The sequence below is a fragment of the Gaeumannomyces tritici genome (assembly GCF_000145635.1).
Source record: "Gaeumannomyces tritici R3-111a-1 unplaced genomic scaffold supercont2.7, whole genome shotgun sequence".
In the NCBI taxonomy this organism is placed as follows: domain Eukaryota; kingdom Fungi; phylum Ascomycota; class Sordariomycetes; order Magnaporthales; family Magnaporthaceae; genus Gaeumannomyces; species Gaeumannomyces tritici.
In genome coordinates, this window is record NW_008804551.1 from 485,024 (window position 1) to 500,946 (window position 15,923).

The following is a 15,923-nucleotide window of genomic DNA, read 5'->3' on the forward strand; positions in this document are numbered from 1 at the left end:
ACTTCTGAAGGCTTGTGTTCCGCTTTCACTCCTAAACAGCGTCCTGAGGAATGGCCACACATTCCACGATCCATCAGTCTTAGTATGGGACAACTTGAGATTGCACGTCTTAAAATGACTATATGCGTCCTCGATTGGCCATGGTCAGGCGGACAGTCAGACCGCCGAGACACAGGCTGCGAATTTGGGAGCCCGACGCCCCTGTTCTTATACTCTCGACTGTTTCTCACTTTCTTTGAGTTTCTTTTTGTTTGATACATGTAATCTCACCAACAACAACGACAAAAAGAAGAAAAGAGGAAAAAAGAAGAAAAAAAAGCAGGAAAAGAGGAGGACACGTTTGATAGAAGCGAAGTCATGTTGGTCATTCGGAAAGGATGGGGGATTCTTTGCCCAAATCAGGGCTTCAGGTTTGAACGTAAGAGACTGGAGGTGGTACCGGCCAAATGGGCCAGATTGTCATCTTGAGGAGGCTACGAGGATATGATGGGCTCTTTCGGTGCCCGGTCTCCTCTTTGGAAGACGAACAAGGCCTCGTCCTTAGTAGATAGCAGTCAGCATCCAACTCATGGGCTTCATGTGCGAGAATCTGGCTCTGTAATTCAATGTAACTTGTAGAGTACCTGATTTTTGGTGGTGGAACGAGGCATGGTGATAAAAAGAAAACAGATAGCTCACCTTGCCTGCAAAGCTAGGTAATGGTATTTGCGTCACACGCACCCAAGGGCTCCCCTTGCTGTCGCCGGTTGTTGTTTTGTGATGGCCACCATCCTGGCCTTGTTCCTCGGCATTCGCCATATACTCGTCCATGGTCATGCGAGCGAAGCTGGTATAGCCGTTCCGATTCTGCGTCCCCACGACAGCAACCGTGTCGCCCTCGTACGCGTCCAGCAGGGAACGCGTGAAGGCGCCGTTCCCGTCTGGACCAACGACGGGGCTATGCTCGGGTGAGTTTCTTCGCATCAGCTTTCCGTGGCAAAGAGGGGGAGAGAAGGGCCATCACAATCCAGTTCCGCAGCTCAGAATAGTCGCACGAAGACACACCCTCCTTTTTGACTTACTACACCAGAAGGAGGACCACGTCCTTGCCGCCCGGGGGATCCCGGCTCCGCAGCCACGCGACCCCGTCCTGCTTGACCGTGTCGGGGACCCACATGGTCCTCCAGAGGGACTGCTCGTTGTCGATGGCGACGGTTGGCACGCCGTGGCGGCGGAGCATGAAGGACCCTGATGAGCGCGATATATCCCGACGTGTCAGCTGCGGCGAGGTATAGTAGACTCTGGCCCGAGGTTGCGGTATTGCCTCGTCCTCCTCCTCCTCACGTACAGTAGCCGTTCCCGGACCCGACGTCGGCGACGGTCCTGCCAGCGGCCAGGACGCGCAGGACCTCGAGCGACTCGAACGACGGGGCGGCGCAGCCAAAGTGGTGCATCAGCACGGGTAGGACCGGGTGGGACACGGGGCGCCCCGGGTCGGCCACCGCGGGGCCGCACCAGCCGAGGGTGCGGCACGACCAGGCCCAGAAGAGCAGGTAGGGGTTCGGGTGCGGCGCCGACCCCCTCTTCCGCTTCGGTACGGCGAGCGCCCGCTCGAGCGCCGGGTGCACGAAACGCTTGGCGGCCAGGCGGGCGGCGGCGGCGGCGCGGGCGGAGCCCTTCCTGGCGTTGGCGCCGAAGGACCTGAGCGCCGCAGGGCTGGACTGGGCCGGGTTGAAGATGGAGAGGTAGGCCTCCACGTCTGTCGGGGAGAGCGGCGGGAGCTTGGGGGTGGGTGGGTGGATGTTAGCTAGGTTCAGGGATGGTGGTTTCTCTGGCATTGGCATTGGGTAGGTAGGTGATAGCATCCGGTCTTACAGGCTCCCCGTCGGGGGCTCGGTACCACGGCGGCGACCCCTTCTGGGCGGCCACGTCGACGGCGCGCTGGACCTCGTCGAGCCGGACACTCATCAGGGCGTGGTAGACGTAGCCGTCCCGCTCGGGGATGTCGAACCACGAGCGTATGGCGCCCCGCAGGTCGTTGCGGGCCAGGGCCTCGGCCGCCCCGCGCATCAAGATGCCCTCGGCATCGTCGGTGCGGGCCTCCGGGTCGAACGGGCCCCGGCTGCCGACGCAGTAGACCGCCGGCGCCGCCGATTGGCCCCGCTTGCCAGTGGCCGGGGTGGGCATGGTTTGATGACGTCGGGGGAGAATGGGGTCTGGTTTCCGTTGCAACTATCTAGCGGCGGCTACAAGGATGAAAGACAGAGGAAAATTCAGGGAGTCACTGGTCAAGGTCCCAACTGAAGATTCGTCGAGCCTGAATATTCTTGCGGCCGTGAGTAATCAATCCAGCGTTGTATTGTGTACACTGCCAGGCATCAGAATTGGCAGCGCAGTGGGGCAGCCTGATTATTCACATCGCCGTGGAGCTTCGAGGATCGCACCCAACTCTGTGCCGCACCTTCCTCTTACAGCGACAACCGCCCAGCTCCTTCCCCAAGCTCTGCGCCCGATCGCCATCAAGATTCGCAGACTTGCAGATCAGGCGTTTATATCTGCAGGCTCCTTCTCAACCTCACGATGCCGCACTAGACGCCGGGACAGATGCTCCGGGTCAAGACGCCATCCACTGGTGATCTGTTTATTCGATTCGAAAATGTCTCGGGGCAGGGAGCGATTGCTTCTGCCGTCTCCTTTTGTCCCCAGTGTTATGGAGGCCCAGAACTGCACCGGAAGCATCACATCGCCGGCGCATGCGCACCGCACCAAGCACCTGGGCTAGGCCTCCTGGCTGTGCGCCATGTCCGACCCCCAAAACCAGCCAGCGAATGCGCAGGGCCCTCACGTCTCGGCTCCTGATGCTGCCCTGGGCCGCCGAGAGACTGGCGCCCTGCGCAGTCCGGAGCTCGGCCGTGGCCCAGGTACCCCCAACCGACCTCGACCACCGCTGGCAGCCTTGGACCCCAACCTATCTCCAGCATGCAACTCCCAAGCGTTGACCAAGCCCGCCGTGCAGCCAGGGTCCTTCATGGGCCATCGCCAGCGGCATGGCTCACAATCCCCGGCGGTGTCGCCCAAGGGGGACACATCGCCCCCGCTTATCCTTGGGTCCGAACCCGCAGCTGCGCCTCCAACTTCTTCCAACTCGCCGCAGGCTGCGGCACCCTCGAGCGCCATTCCTAGAGCCCTTGCAGAGGAGCATGACCATGAAGCGTCGCACCAAGCCGAGACAGGGATCATGGCGGACGAAGACGAGGTCGGCGCCCCTATAAGCGTGCACTCGGACGGCGGATACGACTCGGAGGGGGGTTCCGGCTCCGAGTCCATGTCCGGCAGCATCATAGACTTCGTATACGAGAACGGTCGGCGATACCATCGGCTCAGGGAGGGCCAATACAACTTTCCCAACGATAAGGTCGAGCAAGAGCGAGAAATCCTGAAACATGTCATGATCAAACTGCTCTGCGGAAAGCTGTACTACGCCCCCATCGGTGACTCGCCCCGGAATATCCTCGACGTCGGTACTGGCACGGGCATCTGGGCCATCGAGGGTAAGTCAGCCCCCAAGAGACAAGGCGGCGCGGTGCCGAAAACGCTATTGGACAACGAGAAAAGTCGCCGACCAGCTTCCTTCCTCCATTATCCTCGGCATCGACCTGAGTCCAATTCAGCCAGAATACGTGCCTCCGAAGTAAGTGTCCCCCATCCTTGAGTAGATACTTGCATCCCTCGACCTACATGACGGCCCTGAACTGACCTCCTCTCTTCGTCGCAGTGTTCGATTCATGGTTGACGACGCCGAGAGCGAGTGGCTACACCCGCCGAATCACTTTGATTACGTGCATTTCAGACATGCGGTCATGGCCATCAAGAACTGGCATAGGGTTCTAGAGCAAGCTTTCCAGTACGTGACTTCCCTAGCGGGCCATGGTTGCCAGATACGCTTGTCTGACAAATGATGCAGTCACATTCGCCCCGGTGGCTGGATCGAGATTCAGGAGTTCACCCACTATCCATGCTCGTCGAACAACACAATGCTACAAGACAACCCGCTTGCGCAATTTTTTCTACTGTTGGACAGGGGTCTAGGCATGATGGGCATTGATTTCCTCCAGCCACCACGCCAGCTCCCTGATAAAGCCCGCGACTGTGGCTTCGTCAACGTGACTGAGAAGGTGCTCCAGGTGCCCATAAGCACTTGGCCCAGAAACAAGACGCTTAAGACGATTGGCTTGCACTGGCGCTCCAATCTATTCAACGGGCTGCAGGCGATAGCCATGGGCCCACTGACTAGGGGGTGCGGCTGGACAGCAGCGCAGGTTGAGATCTTCCTGGTTTCGGTGCGCAGGGCTATCATGGACAACTCGTGTCAGTTCTACATGCCCTTCCACATCATCTGCGCGCAAAAGCCCGCTATGCCTTCCTGAAGCTTCACGAGGCCGAGGAGGGCTCAGTACGGAGCACCGGAGGGCAACTCGCCTGATTTGAGCTCCTTGGTGGTCTTCACGCTTCCATGTACTGCCAAAAACTGGCGGATGCTTCTTTCTGCGACTAATATACTAGCCGAAGACGGAATGAGATGGAGGGGCCCAGTTGCTACACATACCAGAGCTAGAAACCAAGACTCGCAACATCTCACAGACGTCCACCGAAAGCCCTGTCCAAGTCTTCAACAGCCACTCCGTTGGATATTTGAAACTTTGGTGGCCCCGAGGGCCAAGTAGAATTTTTTTATGGTCCTATAGTTTCGATATCCTTCACTCCCCTTTCTTGCTTGGCTGTGTAGTCTTGGAACAAGAAAGTTGGCTTTGAGAACCCCTGTGAAGGCTTGCCCGAGCACAGCCAAGAAGCTATTAGGTTTTGCTGCCTGTGGTATGCATCGTGAGCCTCTTTTTCGTCGGGACGGAGATGGGTGGGCGTCTGGCACTCAAATTTCCGCTGATTGAGGGAACCTCGGATCGCTGGCTGCCTGCACTGACCGGTGACCCCTTCCTCGCCAGAAGATTACTGCCCCTAGGACAAAGCTCGGCCTCCCAGCAGCCACCTCCAGAGAGGAGGAGAAATCTCTGCCCATCTTGTTTTAGGTACCACTTGCCACTGGTGCCGTGTCTCTCCCTGACTTGGTCCCATCTATCACCAACCTCTACACTGAGTACCAAGCAACAAATCATCATCACACGCATTATCATTCGCGTCCACCGCCTATCATTCACGTCCACCGCCAATCATACTCACCCAGCATCTCCATCGTAATGTCGCTGCTGCGGTCATTGGCCAAGGAGTTTGTGACGGCGCCCTTCAAGCACGTCGTGACCCAACCACCACACCACCCTGCCTTGGCCCCCTGGACCATGGAACTCCGGCGCCCGCCGCAGATGCGTGTGCAACCCCGGCACCTGGCAGAAGTCGCGCACGAGTCGCTCTTCCAAATTCCGGAGGCTGTCGAAGAAAAGGTGAGCTGGGGGGAGATCTGCTGCGTCACTCCCTCCCCCCTCGACTACATCTCATCATCAGTGCCACTTGACCATGTCGTTGAAAGACGACATGACTTCCCCATAGCAAGAATACTCTGGCTGACAGGGCACTCTCGGCAGATTCCCGCCTTTGCGTCGACTCTCTTCATCGCCACGGCCATCGCACTTAACGTCGTTGCGGTCATGGCCGTCACGACCGTCCCGGCCGGAGAGGCGGAGCCAAGTCCGAGAGATCTACAGGAGCCCTCGAAGGAAGAGTGGGGGCAGACCCGTGGCGGGAAATTCTCCGATCTTCCCTTGACGCTATGGAACCAATGACAGCTGTTTCTCTTCTGCGCGAGCAGGGAAGAGAAGCGTGGGCGTACATGGAGACGGAATGCCCCCTCGGGTGGCAGGGCTGACGGTGGCACAGAGATGGAACGAGTAGGACGGGTAGGGAAAGAACGAGCGCTCTCCCCGCACTCCTGCTTTTCTTGACTCGCATGATGGAAAGCGCGCGAAACTCGGATGTAATGTCGAATAGACTGCAAGACGGCCAAGCCGAGAGCCCCAGCGCTTCGCTGCGGCCGGTGATACAACCTAAGCGAGGACAACACAGAGCGGGCGAGGGAAGGCAGCAGAAGAAAAAGGAATCATAAGTATTTGTTTCTTTACCCGAGAGACGAATCTGCACTTTTACCAACGGGGCACCACGTGAGGTTTCACGCTCCTCGGGGCCCATTTCGAATGCCACTGGTGGCACCCGATTGGACTGGCTGTGGTTTCTGTTCCCAGGGGACAGGAAATTGAATGGTAGTCTCATCCGATCACTGCTACTTGTGCCCTGCTTCACCCGTAGCACAGAAGTGAAGCGCATCCGCAAAACGGTTATCGGGTCCGACTGCCCGGTTCTACAGTCACCAGCCACTCCCGCTGCCGGGAAGGTGCCATCCACGTAGTCTCGGGTAGCACCTGCCTCTGGGTTGTGATACCGACGAGCGAGGCAGGTACCAGCTTCCATCCATGACGTCACCTATCTCAGTGCTCGCAGCATATACTCGTCCGTAGCTTCTTGCAACGCCCATATCATTATAGAAATTTCACGCAGCTTCAGCTTTACCTTCCCAGAGAAACAGCTCCAGCCGGGGCGCCTCTCTCGTCTTTGCGTCTTCTCCTCCCCGACCCTGTGATTCCTCCGGCTGGGGACGCCGTGCAACCCACCCAGGTCACCCACTCAAAAGATACAGAGCCTGCCATTGCATCACCCTCTAGAACCTTCCCTACCCTGCAGCTTTGGAATGATGGCCGCTTTCTGCAACCCCGTGTCACCCTCCAAGAGTACGACTATGAGAGAAGGAGAGTGACAGGCCATCACGACATGCAACGACGACGACCCCCCGAATTCGACTTCTCCGAGGCCCCGCGAGCCCCTCCGGGTCTCGAAGCCCGCCGATATGGGAATGCCAAGACACGCCTGCCGGCCCGCCGCCGGTGCAATGGAATCATCCAGCAACACCCATGGTAGCACATGGGCTCATCTCCAGAGATGCGCAAGGCCTTGGCGCGGCACCCAGCCGAACAGTTTGCTGACCGCGTCCCGCATGTCCCCGGCGTCGGCTACTACTCGACGATAACGCCTGGGCACCCCTGAGCCTCATGTCTACGAGAGCCAGATCACCCATCCCACCACCTAGACAAGAGGAGTGAGCTGTTGAGCGCGGTGTACGGTTCTTCGGGTCACGTAACGAGCGAGGGACCCTTTACCCATCGCCCACACGGCACACGGATAGCTCCTTCGGAGGCGCACGACACCCACGATAGATCGCCCACACCTTGATTGATATACAAGGCTTAGGCGATAGATACTCCTGGCGCCCTTCGAGGTCGCCTTATATTTACCTCTTTCCCCCTCTTGCGGTCTCCTTGATGCGATATGAGCACTGAAGACACGCCTCCTCCCTTGTTGAGAAAAGGCTGCCTTCTCCACCTGTATCACTGACCAAGCTTGGTCAAAGCCACGGTTGAGCTTCAACCATACATCAGAAACAAGCCCAGACCAATCAGAAAGTTTCATTGACATGACCACACCCAAGTCTGGGTCTTTCCCGGGCTCGGGCACCCTTTCTCGCGCTCGCCGCTGGCCGAAACGAAACCGCCATGACAGCAGGGTGTCATCCGGAAATACTCACGACAGCGACAACGGCGGCGATGACGGCGACCCAGAGCCATCTAGTGCTCAAAGAAGCAACGACACGACCGCATCTCCATCCTGCATGGTCTCACTTGCCACCAAGATTTCCAGAGAGGCGGCAAGGCTGGAGACGTATATGAGAGACCACGGTGATACGATGCCCGATTTCGGCCCAGACTCATCACCAGACTATCCTTCGCTCCCGGACGATATTGCTGAGAGCCGACGGGTCGTCATATCTGCTTCGGCTGAGCTATGGGATCTGGCCACCGGGCCCAGAGAAACTCTCAGATAGGGAGTGTGGGACATGAGTTCTACAGCTGCTGCGGCCTCCTCTTCCTATGCGGGATGGTTTAGTGTACATCTAACGTCGAACCTACTTGAGAAAAAAAGTTTCTGGATATTATAGCCTTTCAAGTCCTAGGGCACTTTGAAATAGGCAAGCGTTCCTATCTCAGCAGTTGGCTGGTGGTTTCTTAGGCGATACGCTCGGGCTGAGATTCCGAGCAACGGTAGCCAAGCTCGTCCCCGAACAAGGCACAATCTCCCTCTCAGACCTAGCGCGGCAGACAGCCCTTGACGACGTCAACCTGGCCCGGCTCCTCCGGCTTTCATGATGCGGCGCGTCTTCTGCGAGCCATCACCAGCCCAAATCGGACACACGGCCGCCTCACGCCTCCTGGCCTCGGACCCTGCCATGTAGGCGTGGATTGGACTCAACACAGAAGATTTCCTCCCCGCCGCGGACCACGTACTGCAGTCACTTCTCGCCAGCCCCGAGGCTACCAGTCCGCTACAAGCCGGTTTCAACTATGCATAGGGCACGGCTGGCATCGAGCCCATGTTTGCCACTTTCAGCCGCCAGCCGGCTCGTGCCCATCGCCTCGGCCACGCCCTGTCCAGTATGACGGGTGGTGAGGGCTACGAGGTTCATCACCTGGTACAAGGATCAGCCAAAGTGCTGGGGGATGTTGACTTGAGGGGCGGTACGCTGGTGGATGTTGGTGGAAGCCATGGATTCGTGTCGGTCGACTTGGCCCGGCAGCACCGGCGCATGCGCTTCATCGTTCAGGACCTTCCACGCACCATCGAGAGCGCGCCGAACCCGGTGTCCGAGGACGGGGATGCCACACGCAGGATCGAGTTCACGGCGCATGACTTCTTCACCGACCAGGTCGTCAAGGGCGCTGACGGTACGTGATTTCCACCCTCGGGGACTGTGCTGCACTTCACCACCCTCCATCTCTTATATTTTCCTCCTCGCCCACTGTGCAGTTGCTCTCTAACCCTAGACAACCCCACAGTCTATCTCCTCCGCTGGATCTTGCACAATCACTCGAAACCATACGCCGTCTCAAGTCGCTTGTACCAGCCCTCAAGCCCGGCGCGCGCATCATCGTCAATGAACACCGCCTCAGCCCCTTCGGCGAAAAGAACGAACGGGACGAGCTGCAGATGCGTCGAATGGACGCCCTGATGCTCTGTCTCCTCAACGTCCAGGTCCGTTCAGAGGCCGAGTTTCGGGATCTCTTCCGGGCTGCTGACAAGCGCATGGCTTTCAAGGTGAGCTGCTACCCCGTCGCTAGTAATCAAGAGAGATAACCTGACATTTGCGCAGAGAGCCACGCGGCCGCCAGGCTCCAGAATGAGCATTTTCGAGGCCGTCTGGGAACCGTGATGACGAGGCCTATCTGATTGGGGTGAGGGTCAGTGGAGGAGCTCCATGGCGAACACGACGCTTCCTTTTTCTGAATCCTTCTCTATCTGATCGCTTTCTTAATCTGTTTGGGGGTCATGATCACTTTCTGGATCTGTTTGAATCATAATGGTTTCGTTCATATTCAGCGTAAACTCCAACCAACTACCAGCTAGTTATATTACCAAGATTTTGACCTGGCAGCACCCCATAGCCTAGCTCCCATCACCGCCTATTAAACGTGGTGGGTGCATATGTGTACAGTAAAGCTTTGTGTGTGTGTGTCGACAAAAACCCAACGAAAACAAGTAGAGTTGCGGGAAATAGGTGTATCCAAGATGGCCCGCCGCTGTATATCGACCGAGTGTGTATATGAGGCTTGCGCTGTCGTTTTGTTTATAGATGTAGGTGAGCGGAAGACGCCAGGCCTGGCTCCGTTGCTTGTTCAGTGGGTTTGTAGTAGGTAGAGGAGAGCAAGTAGATACCAAAGAGGAGGTGGGCGAGAGAGACACAAGAATGGAATAATGACACAAAAAGAAATGGGGTATGAGGTTTATGCGAACAAGAAAACGACTCGCGATGAAGAAAACGAGCCGCGATGAGGAAATCCCTGACTGCTGACGCATGGGGTATAGGATATGCCGGATATGTACAGGTGTGGTACTGCAAGAAAAGACAAGAAACGAAGAGAAAAGTATTAAGTTAGTTTGGTTAAATGGTATCTCTCTCTCTCTCTCTCTCTCTCTCACTCTCATCTGCTGGCCTTTTCGGAAATGGCAACGAGGCGATCAACTATCGGCGAAACATCCTCAACAGCGGGGGTGGTCTTTGGGCTTTCCCGCCCTCGTACGAAGACTTGGGCAGGGGTTCCGAGTCCCTGACGAGAAGAGCGCGTTGCGGCGCGACGGCCCCGCCGACGGGCCCAGCGCCGACATCGACGGCGAAGTCGACCAGATTGACAGAGTTTCCGTTGCCGAGCGTCAGGTTGCGGGCCTGAGCGGGGGTGACAGGGGATGGGGCAGCGGAACCCTGGCCAGCGGCCGTGAAGAAGCGCTGAAGAGCAATCTGCGCCGTCTCGGCATTCTGGAGCGTTTGCTGCTGCAGCACAAAAAGGACCGAGATGCGAGCAAAGTCGAGCACCTGCCCCGTGACGGGAAATGAGGTAGAGGCGGGTGGTGGGTTACGCTGGGTGGTGGACGTGCTGGGCGGTGGCGAGCGGGTGCTGGGTGTGCTAGTGCTACGGCTGCTGCTGCTGCTGCTGCTGCTGCTGCTTGTCCTGCGCGAGATGGTTGTCGTGACCGTCGTCGTCGTCGTAGGCGGAATCGCGGTGAGGGTGGTGCCAAAAGAAACGGATCCGGAAAGCGTGGTCGAGAACCCCTGGCCGGCCTGACGCTTGACCACAACAGTGACGACCTCGACAGCAACGCCTGCGGGTACCTTGGGTAGCTCGGGTTGCGGGCCCTTGGCAGCATTGTTGGTGGTCCCCGGCACAGTGGCCTGGGAGAGACCGCTGCCACTATCGCCGTTGAAAGTGACGAGGGCGTTCTCGGCCAGGCAGCTGAGACTGCCCGAGTTGAACTTGGCCAGGATCTGGGTAACTGACAGGGGGATCGAGAAGTTTTGAACAGCGGTCTGGATGAGACGGGGCAGCGCGTCGCCGAGGGTGACGTTGTTAATGATGTTGCTGCCGACGTTGGGGCTCTGGTCGACAATGTTGGTCGTCGTGCACCCGTTGGCGCCGGGGACGGTGCACGTGGCGCCGGTGAAGCCGCCAGTGCATATGCAGCTGCAGGCGCCCTGGGCAGTCACGACGTTGGTGCCGCCATTGGCACACGTGAGCATGTTCTGGCACTCGGTCAGCGCCGGCTGAGCGTTGCCAGCCCCTGTGTTGCCGCGGCGGATGACAAAGAACTCGACCGGGATCACGACGGCGGCTGTCACGATGATGAGCAGCACAATGACCAGAATGATGAATCCCCAGAGCGGCAATCCGCAGCACCGCCTTCCCTGCTTTTGCTCGCCCCGGGAGTTGCTGGCGTTGTTGACGCCGTTGCCGTTGTTGCCAGTGCCGGCGATGTTGTAGGTGGGGAGCGCAGGTGGCTCATCGCGGGGAGAGTTGTCCCTGCTGCGGCCAGCGCCGCTGAAGCGGGCGGGGAGTGGCCACGAGTTGATTTCGTCACGCACGCTCTGACGCCAGCTCCTCCGAGCCTGGTGCACAGGCTGGGCCGGGGGCGGGAAGGCTGCAAGCATGTCCGAGAGACCAGATTGGTGTTTCTCATAGTCGCCTGAGGTGTGTTAGTTATCTCCAATCCGGCCTTGAGGTGGCTTAGCGCTACGGGGCCTGCTTTTTCAACTCACTTGCGCGGTTCTTCTCCGACTGACCCGGATATTGGTCCATGTCGTCAAGAAAGCGGCTCGCGGGCCTGCGGCCCTTCTCGAGGCTGGCCGCCAGGCGGGTAGCTCGGCGAATAAGATCCGGCAGACTCGTCAAGCTGCCACGAGACTCGGCCGCCTTGACAGCGTCAATGTCCAACTTGGGTGGCCTGCGAATGGCTGAGAAGTGGCTGTATTCACGCATGGGCTGGGGAGAGACTGGTAGGCCGCGGTTGGGATTCGACGGATCGGGCGAGGATGCCGCGTCGTACGCGCTCAATATTGACTCGGCCGTCAAAGCTGACCCTGCAGCACCTGCAGCGCCAGCCACTGCCATTGCTGGTGGGGGTCGCAGTCCCCGAGACCTTGGATCACTCCCAGAGCTAGTCGAGGACGCATCGACGTAACCCGTTCCATCAGTAAAAGGACCCGGGTTTCGTGGAGACGGCACGGCCCTCATTCCCATCTCGGGGACTTCAGAAGACCGCTGTGGTGCAGGAGTCGACACGAGCAGCGCCTTTCCCCTCTTGCCTATGCTGGCGCTGCGGACGAGCTGGCTCTCCTCGCCCTGGTCGTCGCCACCATACATGCCATCCCTGCCCTCTTCCGGAATGGCGTCTTCGAATCGGGATTCCGGGTAGGTAGGGCTTGGACCAGGTGATATTGGCGAATCCCAGCTATCTCTATCCCTGGGAATAGCCGCGCTAGACGCATATGATGCACGCGATCTTGATCGTGGGCTCTCTTCGGGAATGGGCGACACAAAGGAGGCGTTGGAGTAAAACGAGGATGCTCCACGTCTTGCCGACGGAGGCGGACCAAGGTTGACACTCCTCCTCGGAGGCGCGACTGGCGTTGCTGTGATTGGCAGCGGGAAGTCTGGTATTGACCCGACGGAGTCGACTGTGGAGGGGCGCGAGGTAGAGGACGTGGCCGACTGCTGCAGAGAGACCTCGGACTCGCGGTTCGACTGGGACTGATACTGAAACACGGGGGTCGGATCCTGGAGCTGGGAGCCGTCAAGCATCGAGGGAACGCGGCTCGGCCTCGGGGGTCGCTGCGGGGGATACGATCGGCCTGGTGGAGGTTGATAGGGCGCGAATCCCTGGTTAGCGGCCGAAGCCGAAGGCACTATCGGCGGACCGCCGAGCGGCCATTGGGGAATCTGGGTTGCAGGAATCTGAGTCGGTCTCGAAATGTCGTCGCCGGTAATGGGGCCGTCGCCGCGCGGTCGTGGGATTCCAACCCTGGGTGGCGAAGTCGTAATGGCCTCGGCGACAGGCGCCGGCGAGGGTCGGACTATCGGTAGCGGCAACTGGGGGTTCGGGCCGAGGCCTCCCTGAGGCACCCGGATGGGCATCCTGCTGTCGCTGGGCGTGCGACTTGCCAGGCCGGCCATTGCCAACTCGCGCGCGCGCCTGACAGATCCTCCTGGTATCGACTGTGGCTCCATATCTCGCCCATCTTGAGGGTAACTCATTTAGCAAAGGCCACCTCGATAGCGACGGTCGATGGGGGCATCCAAGTGCTCCCACGGCAGTCTCCTTTCTTTGGTCCACGGCTGATCCACTCTTCCAATCCCGCTCCCAGCAACAGGGGCCTTCTTCCAACTGCGCGGCCTATCCAATAACAAGCGCATATGCAAGAATCCGCGCGGTGATGTCCCCCGGGACTCGGTTCGTGAAAGAAATGCCGACTTTGTCTCGGCAGTCGATTGAGAAGCCGGCGTTGCACGGGATCGAGAAAATGCCGCAAGAGATGGTATCCAGGCGTCAGTCAATAAGAATAATAATCCTTTCAGTCGGTGTTTCGATGCGCGATCAGGCGCTGCTGGCAGATGTTCCGGACTCTGTTGGCGCGCTCCAAAACGACTGGCTGGAAATGGGTATCCTGAAAAAGGAGAATAAGAACAAGATGGCTCCCCTGGTATAAATCGTCCGACTCTTGCGAAGCTAGAAAGGAAAAAGCAAAAAGGAATGAACGGTGGTGACAAGGAAAGAAGGCCGGCTGTTGTGCAACGGCGCAATCCAGTCTGTCGGCGGTTGGGATACAGGTCTATGCGTCGTCGTGTATGTCCATCGAGGAGATTCAGCGGTAGGAATGATGCGCCTGCGTGGTTGAGCGCGGCGGAAACGAATGAATGAATGGCGGACCTGCCCGTGGAGAGTCGTGAGCGAGGCCTCAGAAACAACAACAAGGAATTAGGTAAAAGCGAAGAGCAGTGTGAAAAAGCAAAGGATCAGGAAATGACCAATGCTGTCTGGCCAGAGCAGGAGCCGTCAGTCGTTTGCGGAGACAGGCAGAGGAGAAAGCAGGGAATGAGAAAAAAAACGATATTATTGTGGCGAGCAGCCAGCAACGCGCAGCGTGCGTCCGTGTGAGGTGTGGCGGGCGAGGTGATACGAGGGTGTGGGACAGGAAGGACACGGATGGACGGGATGCTATCCTGGGCTGGGGGATGCCCGTTCCGGGGGGGCGTGTGGGTGCCTGGGGGGTTCGGTGGTGCTTGTATGCTCTCTGTAGCAGACGAGCGGGAACCCCTCGTCCCTTTCGTGACAAACAGTTGAGACAGCGAGGGCTGGCCCAGAAACCCCCGACAAAGCGATCTGCCTATTTGGGCGGGGTGCAAGGGGGGAGCAGAGAAGGCAGGCAACGAGACTGACGGGCGGGACGCGGCCTCGCTTGCGGGCTCGCCAAAGGGCCGCGGGTCCCAGAACCACGACCAGGGGCCAGCCTGAACGGCCTGGTCGCAGGTAGGGAGGGAAAAAGGGAGATCACGTACGTTTGATGTTTCGTCCGCTTGGCGCCAGAGCCGCCTCTGCGCTACGCTCTCCAGCCCGGCAGGTGCTACTGTGTAGTAGGTGTACCCTCCAGCAGGCAAAGCGGAGCACTGTTTGTTCCGTGGCCCGATTCGGCAGCCGCGATCGGGAGAGTAGGTGGAAATGGGAAGGTGCGAAGGGGACGGGACGGGCAGGGAGACAAACTCGACTCGGCCAGCTTCGTTCGCGGCGAGGGTTTGGGTGGTGGGAAGGGGAAGAGAGCGGCAGAAGAATCAGGTACCTATAGGGGGCAAGACAAGCGCGGAAACGAAGGAGGGGATTCAATGGCTGAATCGATCACGGACCCGAACAGGCCTGTGCGATCCGACGGACCAGCAAGACTACCCACAAGAAACCAAGGCCCCATCAGAGGAAGGACAAAGGGAGAGCGTGCGAAAAAAAAGTATATCCAACATGGGACGGACGGTTTCCCGTGGATCGTCAGTGTGCGCATGCAGTTCCTTGTGTGTGAGCACCTGCAGCACGCAGAGACAAATCCCACCCAAAATACCACACAGAAGCCACACCGCAGCTACCCAAATGTCTCCACCGCCGTTCGCACGGGGTGCATGCGCGGCACGAATTCGGACGGGGGCCGACGACGTGGGTTGGGGTGGGTGGGCAAGCCCCGACGAGAAGCGGCTTTTGCTACAGGCGTGTGTCGGGTCGGCTGCCAGGAGGTACTGTGGTTGTATACGAAAGAAACCACCCACCCCCAGTCAATCGCCAAGCCCGCTGTGGTCGCGCCTTACCCAATACAGCCTAAGCAAGCCAGGGCACCCATCCCCTGCTTGAAAAGGTACTTCCTGCAACCCGACAGAAAACTGTTCAAACTTGTGCACGTCAATTAAGCTGATCCCTTGTCGCGGGTCAGTCAAGGTGCCACTTTTAAGTGGGTGGGTGGTTATATACCCATCACACCTAGTAACCGTGGGCGAACGCCACTGTCGTCGGTCAACAGCGTGGTGAAGACAGAAAAAGAAAGGGAGGGGATGCTGTTTCAAATCGGCGGGGCCGAGCAGGGGGGCCACCCACAGAAAAAGAACAAGGGGGCGCCCTGGAAGCTGATCCAGAGGCAATCAGGCACTGGCTTGGCTCCGTCTGCATCCGTGTGGCGTTGCTTTGGCCAACTGCTGGAGGCTTGGGGTGTGGTGACCTCGACTGTTGACTGTTGACTTTGTCCGTATCGTTGCAGCGCAGAGCAACTGTAGCCTCCATTCTGGGCTTATACGGCGGGGCAGCGTGTTGAGCACATTCGCGTTCTTGTGCTGTGCCATCGTGGCATCAAGGCCCAGCGTACATCTGTCAGAGCCCCCAAACACTACCTCGCCTCGCTCCTCGCTCATATTAGTGCTACCGCACGTAATAGTCCCGGAAAAAGCATCGAAGGATGCGCCTGTGCGCCGCTGCGA

General features: G+C 58.6%; 6 protein-coding genes across 6 annotated transcripts; 4 read left to right on the top strand and 2 right to left on the bottom strand.

Moving 5' to 3' along the window:
* Positions 1-77: 77 nt before the first annotated feature.
* GGTG_11496 (hypothetical protein) lies at positions 78-2,333 on the bottom strand. The gene is made up of 4 exons (XM_009229387.1): positions 1,855-2,333; positions 1,328-1,760; positions 679-1,227; positions 78-539 (listed from the first exon to the last, which is right to left on the bottom strand). The coding sequence occupies exons 1-3, from the start codon at positions 2,164-2,166 to the stop codon at positions 1,061-1,063; spliced, it is 912 nt and encodes a 303-aa protein (XP_009227651.1). The 5' UTR covers positions 2,167-2,333; the 3' UTR covers positions 78-539; positions 679-1,060.
* A 446-nt stretch (positions 2,334-2,779) lies between these two features.
* Positions 2,780-4,406, top strand: GGTG_11497 (hypothetical protein; the record flags this gene model as incomplete). Its single annotated transcript, XM_009229388.1, has 4 exons — positions 2,780-3,530; positions 3,595-3,670; positions 3,755-3,883; positions 3,944-4,406. The coding sequence occupies 4 exons, from the start codon at positions 2,780-2,782 to the stop codon at positions 4,404-4,406; spliced, it is 1,419 nt and encodes a 472-aa protein (XP_009227652.1).
* Positions 4,407-5,231: 825 nt separating this feature from the next.
* GGTG_11498 (hypothetical protein) lies at positions 5,232-5,771 on the top strand (the record flags this gene model as incomplete). The annotated part of the gene is made up of 2 exons (XM_009229389.1): positions 5,232-5,432; positions 5,574-5,771. 2 exons carry the CDS (start codon positions 5,232-5,234, stop codon positions 5,769-5,771), a joined length of 399 nt encoding a protein of 132 aa, XP_009227653.1.
* Positions 5,772-7,705: 1,934 nt separating this feature from the next.
* On the top strand, positions 7,706-7,918 carry GGTG_11499 (hypothetical protein; the record flags this gene model as incomplete). The annotated part of the gene is made up of 1 exon (XM_009229390.1): positions 7,706-7,918. The coding sequence occupies one exon, from the start codon at positions 7,706-7,708 to the stop codon at positions 7,916-7,918; it is 213 nt and encodes a 70-aa protein (XP_009227654.1).
* A 495-nt stretch (positions 7,919-8,413) lies between these two features.
* GGTG_11500 (sterigmatocystin 8-O-methyltransferase) lies at positions 8,414-9,301 on the top strand (the record flags this gene model as incomplete). Its single annotated transcript, XM_009229391.1, has 3 exons — positions 8,414-8,820; positions 8,928-9,186; positions 9,242-9,301. The coding sequence occupies exons 1-3, from the start codon at positions 8,465-8,467 to the stop codon at positions 9,299-9,301; spliced, it is 675 nt and encodes a 224-aa protein (XP_009227655.1). The 5' UTR covers positions 8,414-8,464.
* Positions 9,302-9,425: 124 nt separating this feature from the next.
* Positions 9,426-14,067, bottom strand: GGTG_11501 (hypothetical protein). The gene is made up of 2 exons (XM_009229392.1): positions 11,678-14,067; positions 9,426-11,604 (listed from the first exon to the last, which is right to left on the bottom strand). The coding sequence occupies exons 1-2, from the start codon at positions 13,170-13,172 to the stop codon at positions 10,112-10,114; spliced, it is 2,988 nt and encodes a 995-aa protein (XP_009227656.1). The 5' UTR covers positions 13,173-14,067; the 3' UTR covers positions 9,426-10,111.
* Between the last annotated feature and the right edge of the window lie 1,856 nt (positions 14,068-15,923).

Bases quoted from the DNA above. Each gene is read 5' to 3' on its own strand.
- GGTG_11501 (XM_009229392.1), bottom strand. From the start codon at position 13,172: ATGAGTTACCCTCAAGATGGGCGAGATATGGAGCCACAGTCGATACCA. The intron at 11,605-11,677 runs GTGAGTTGAAAA...AACACACCTCAG, and splicing joins GTCGGAGAAGAACCGCGCAA to GCGACTATGAGAAACACCAA.
- GGTG_11496 (XM_009229387.1), bottom strand. From the start codon at position 2,166: ATGCCCACCCCGGCCACTGGCAAGCGGGGCCAATCGGCGGCGCCGGCG. The intron at 1,761-1,854 runs GTAAGACCGGAT...CCCACCCCCAAG, and splicing joins GAGCCCCCGACGGGGAGCCT to CTCCCGCCGCTCTCCCCGAC. The intron at 1,228-1,327 runs GTACGTGAGGAG...CGCGCTCATCAG, and splicing joins CGGGTCCGGGAACGGCTACT to GGTCCTTCATGCTCCGCCGC.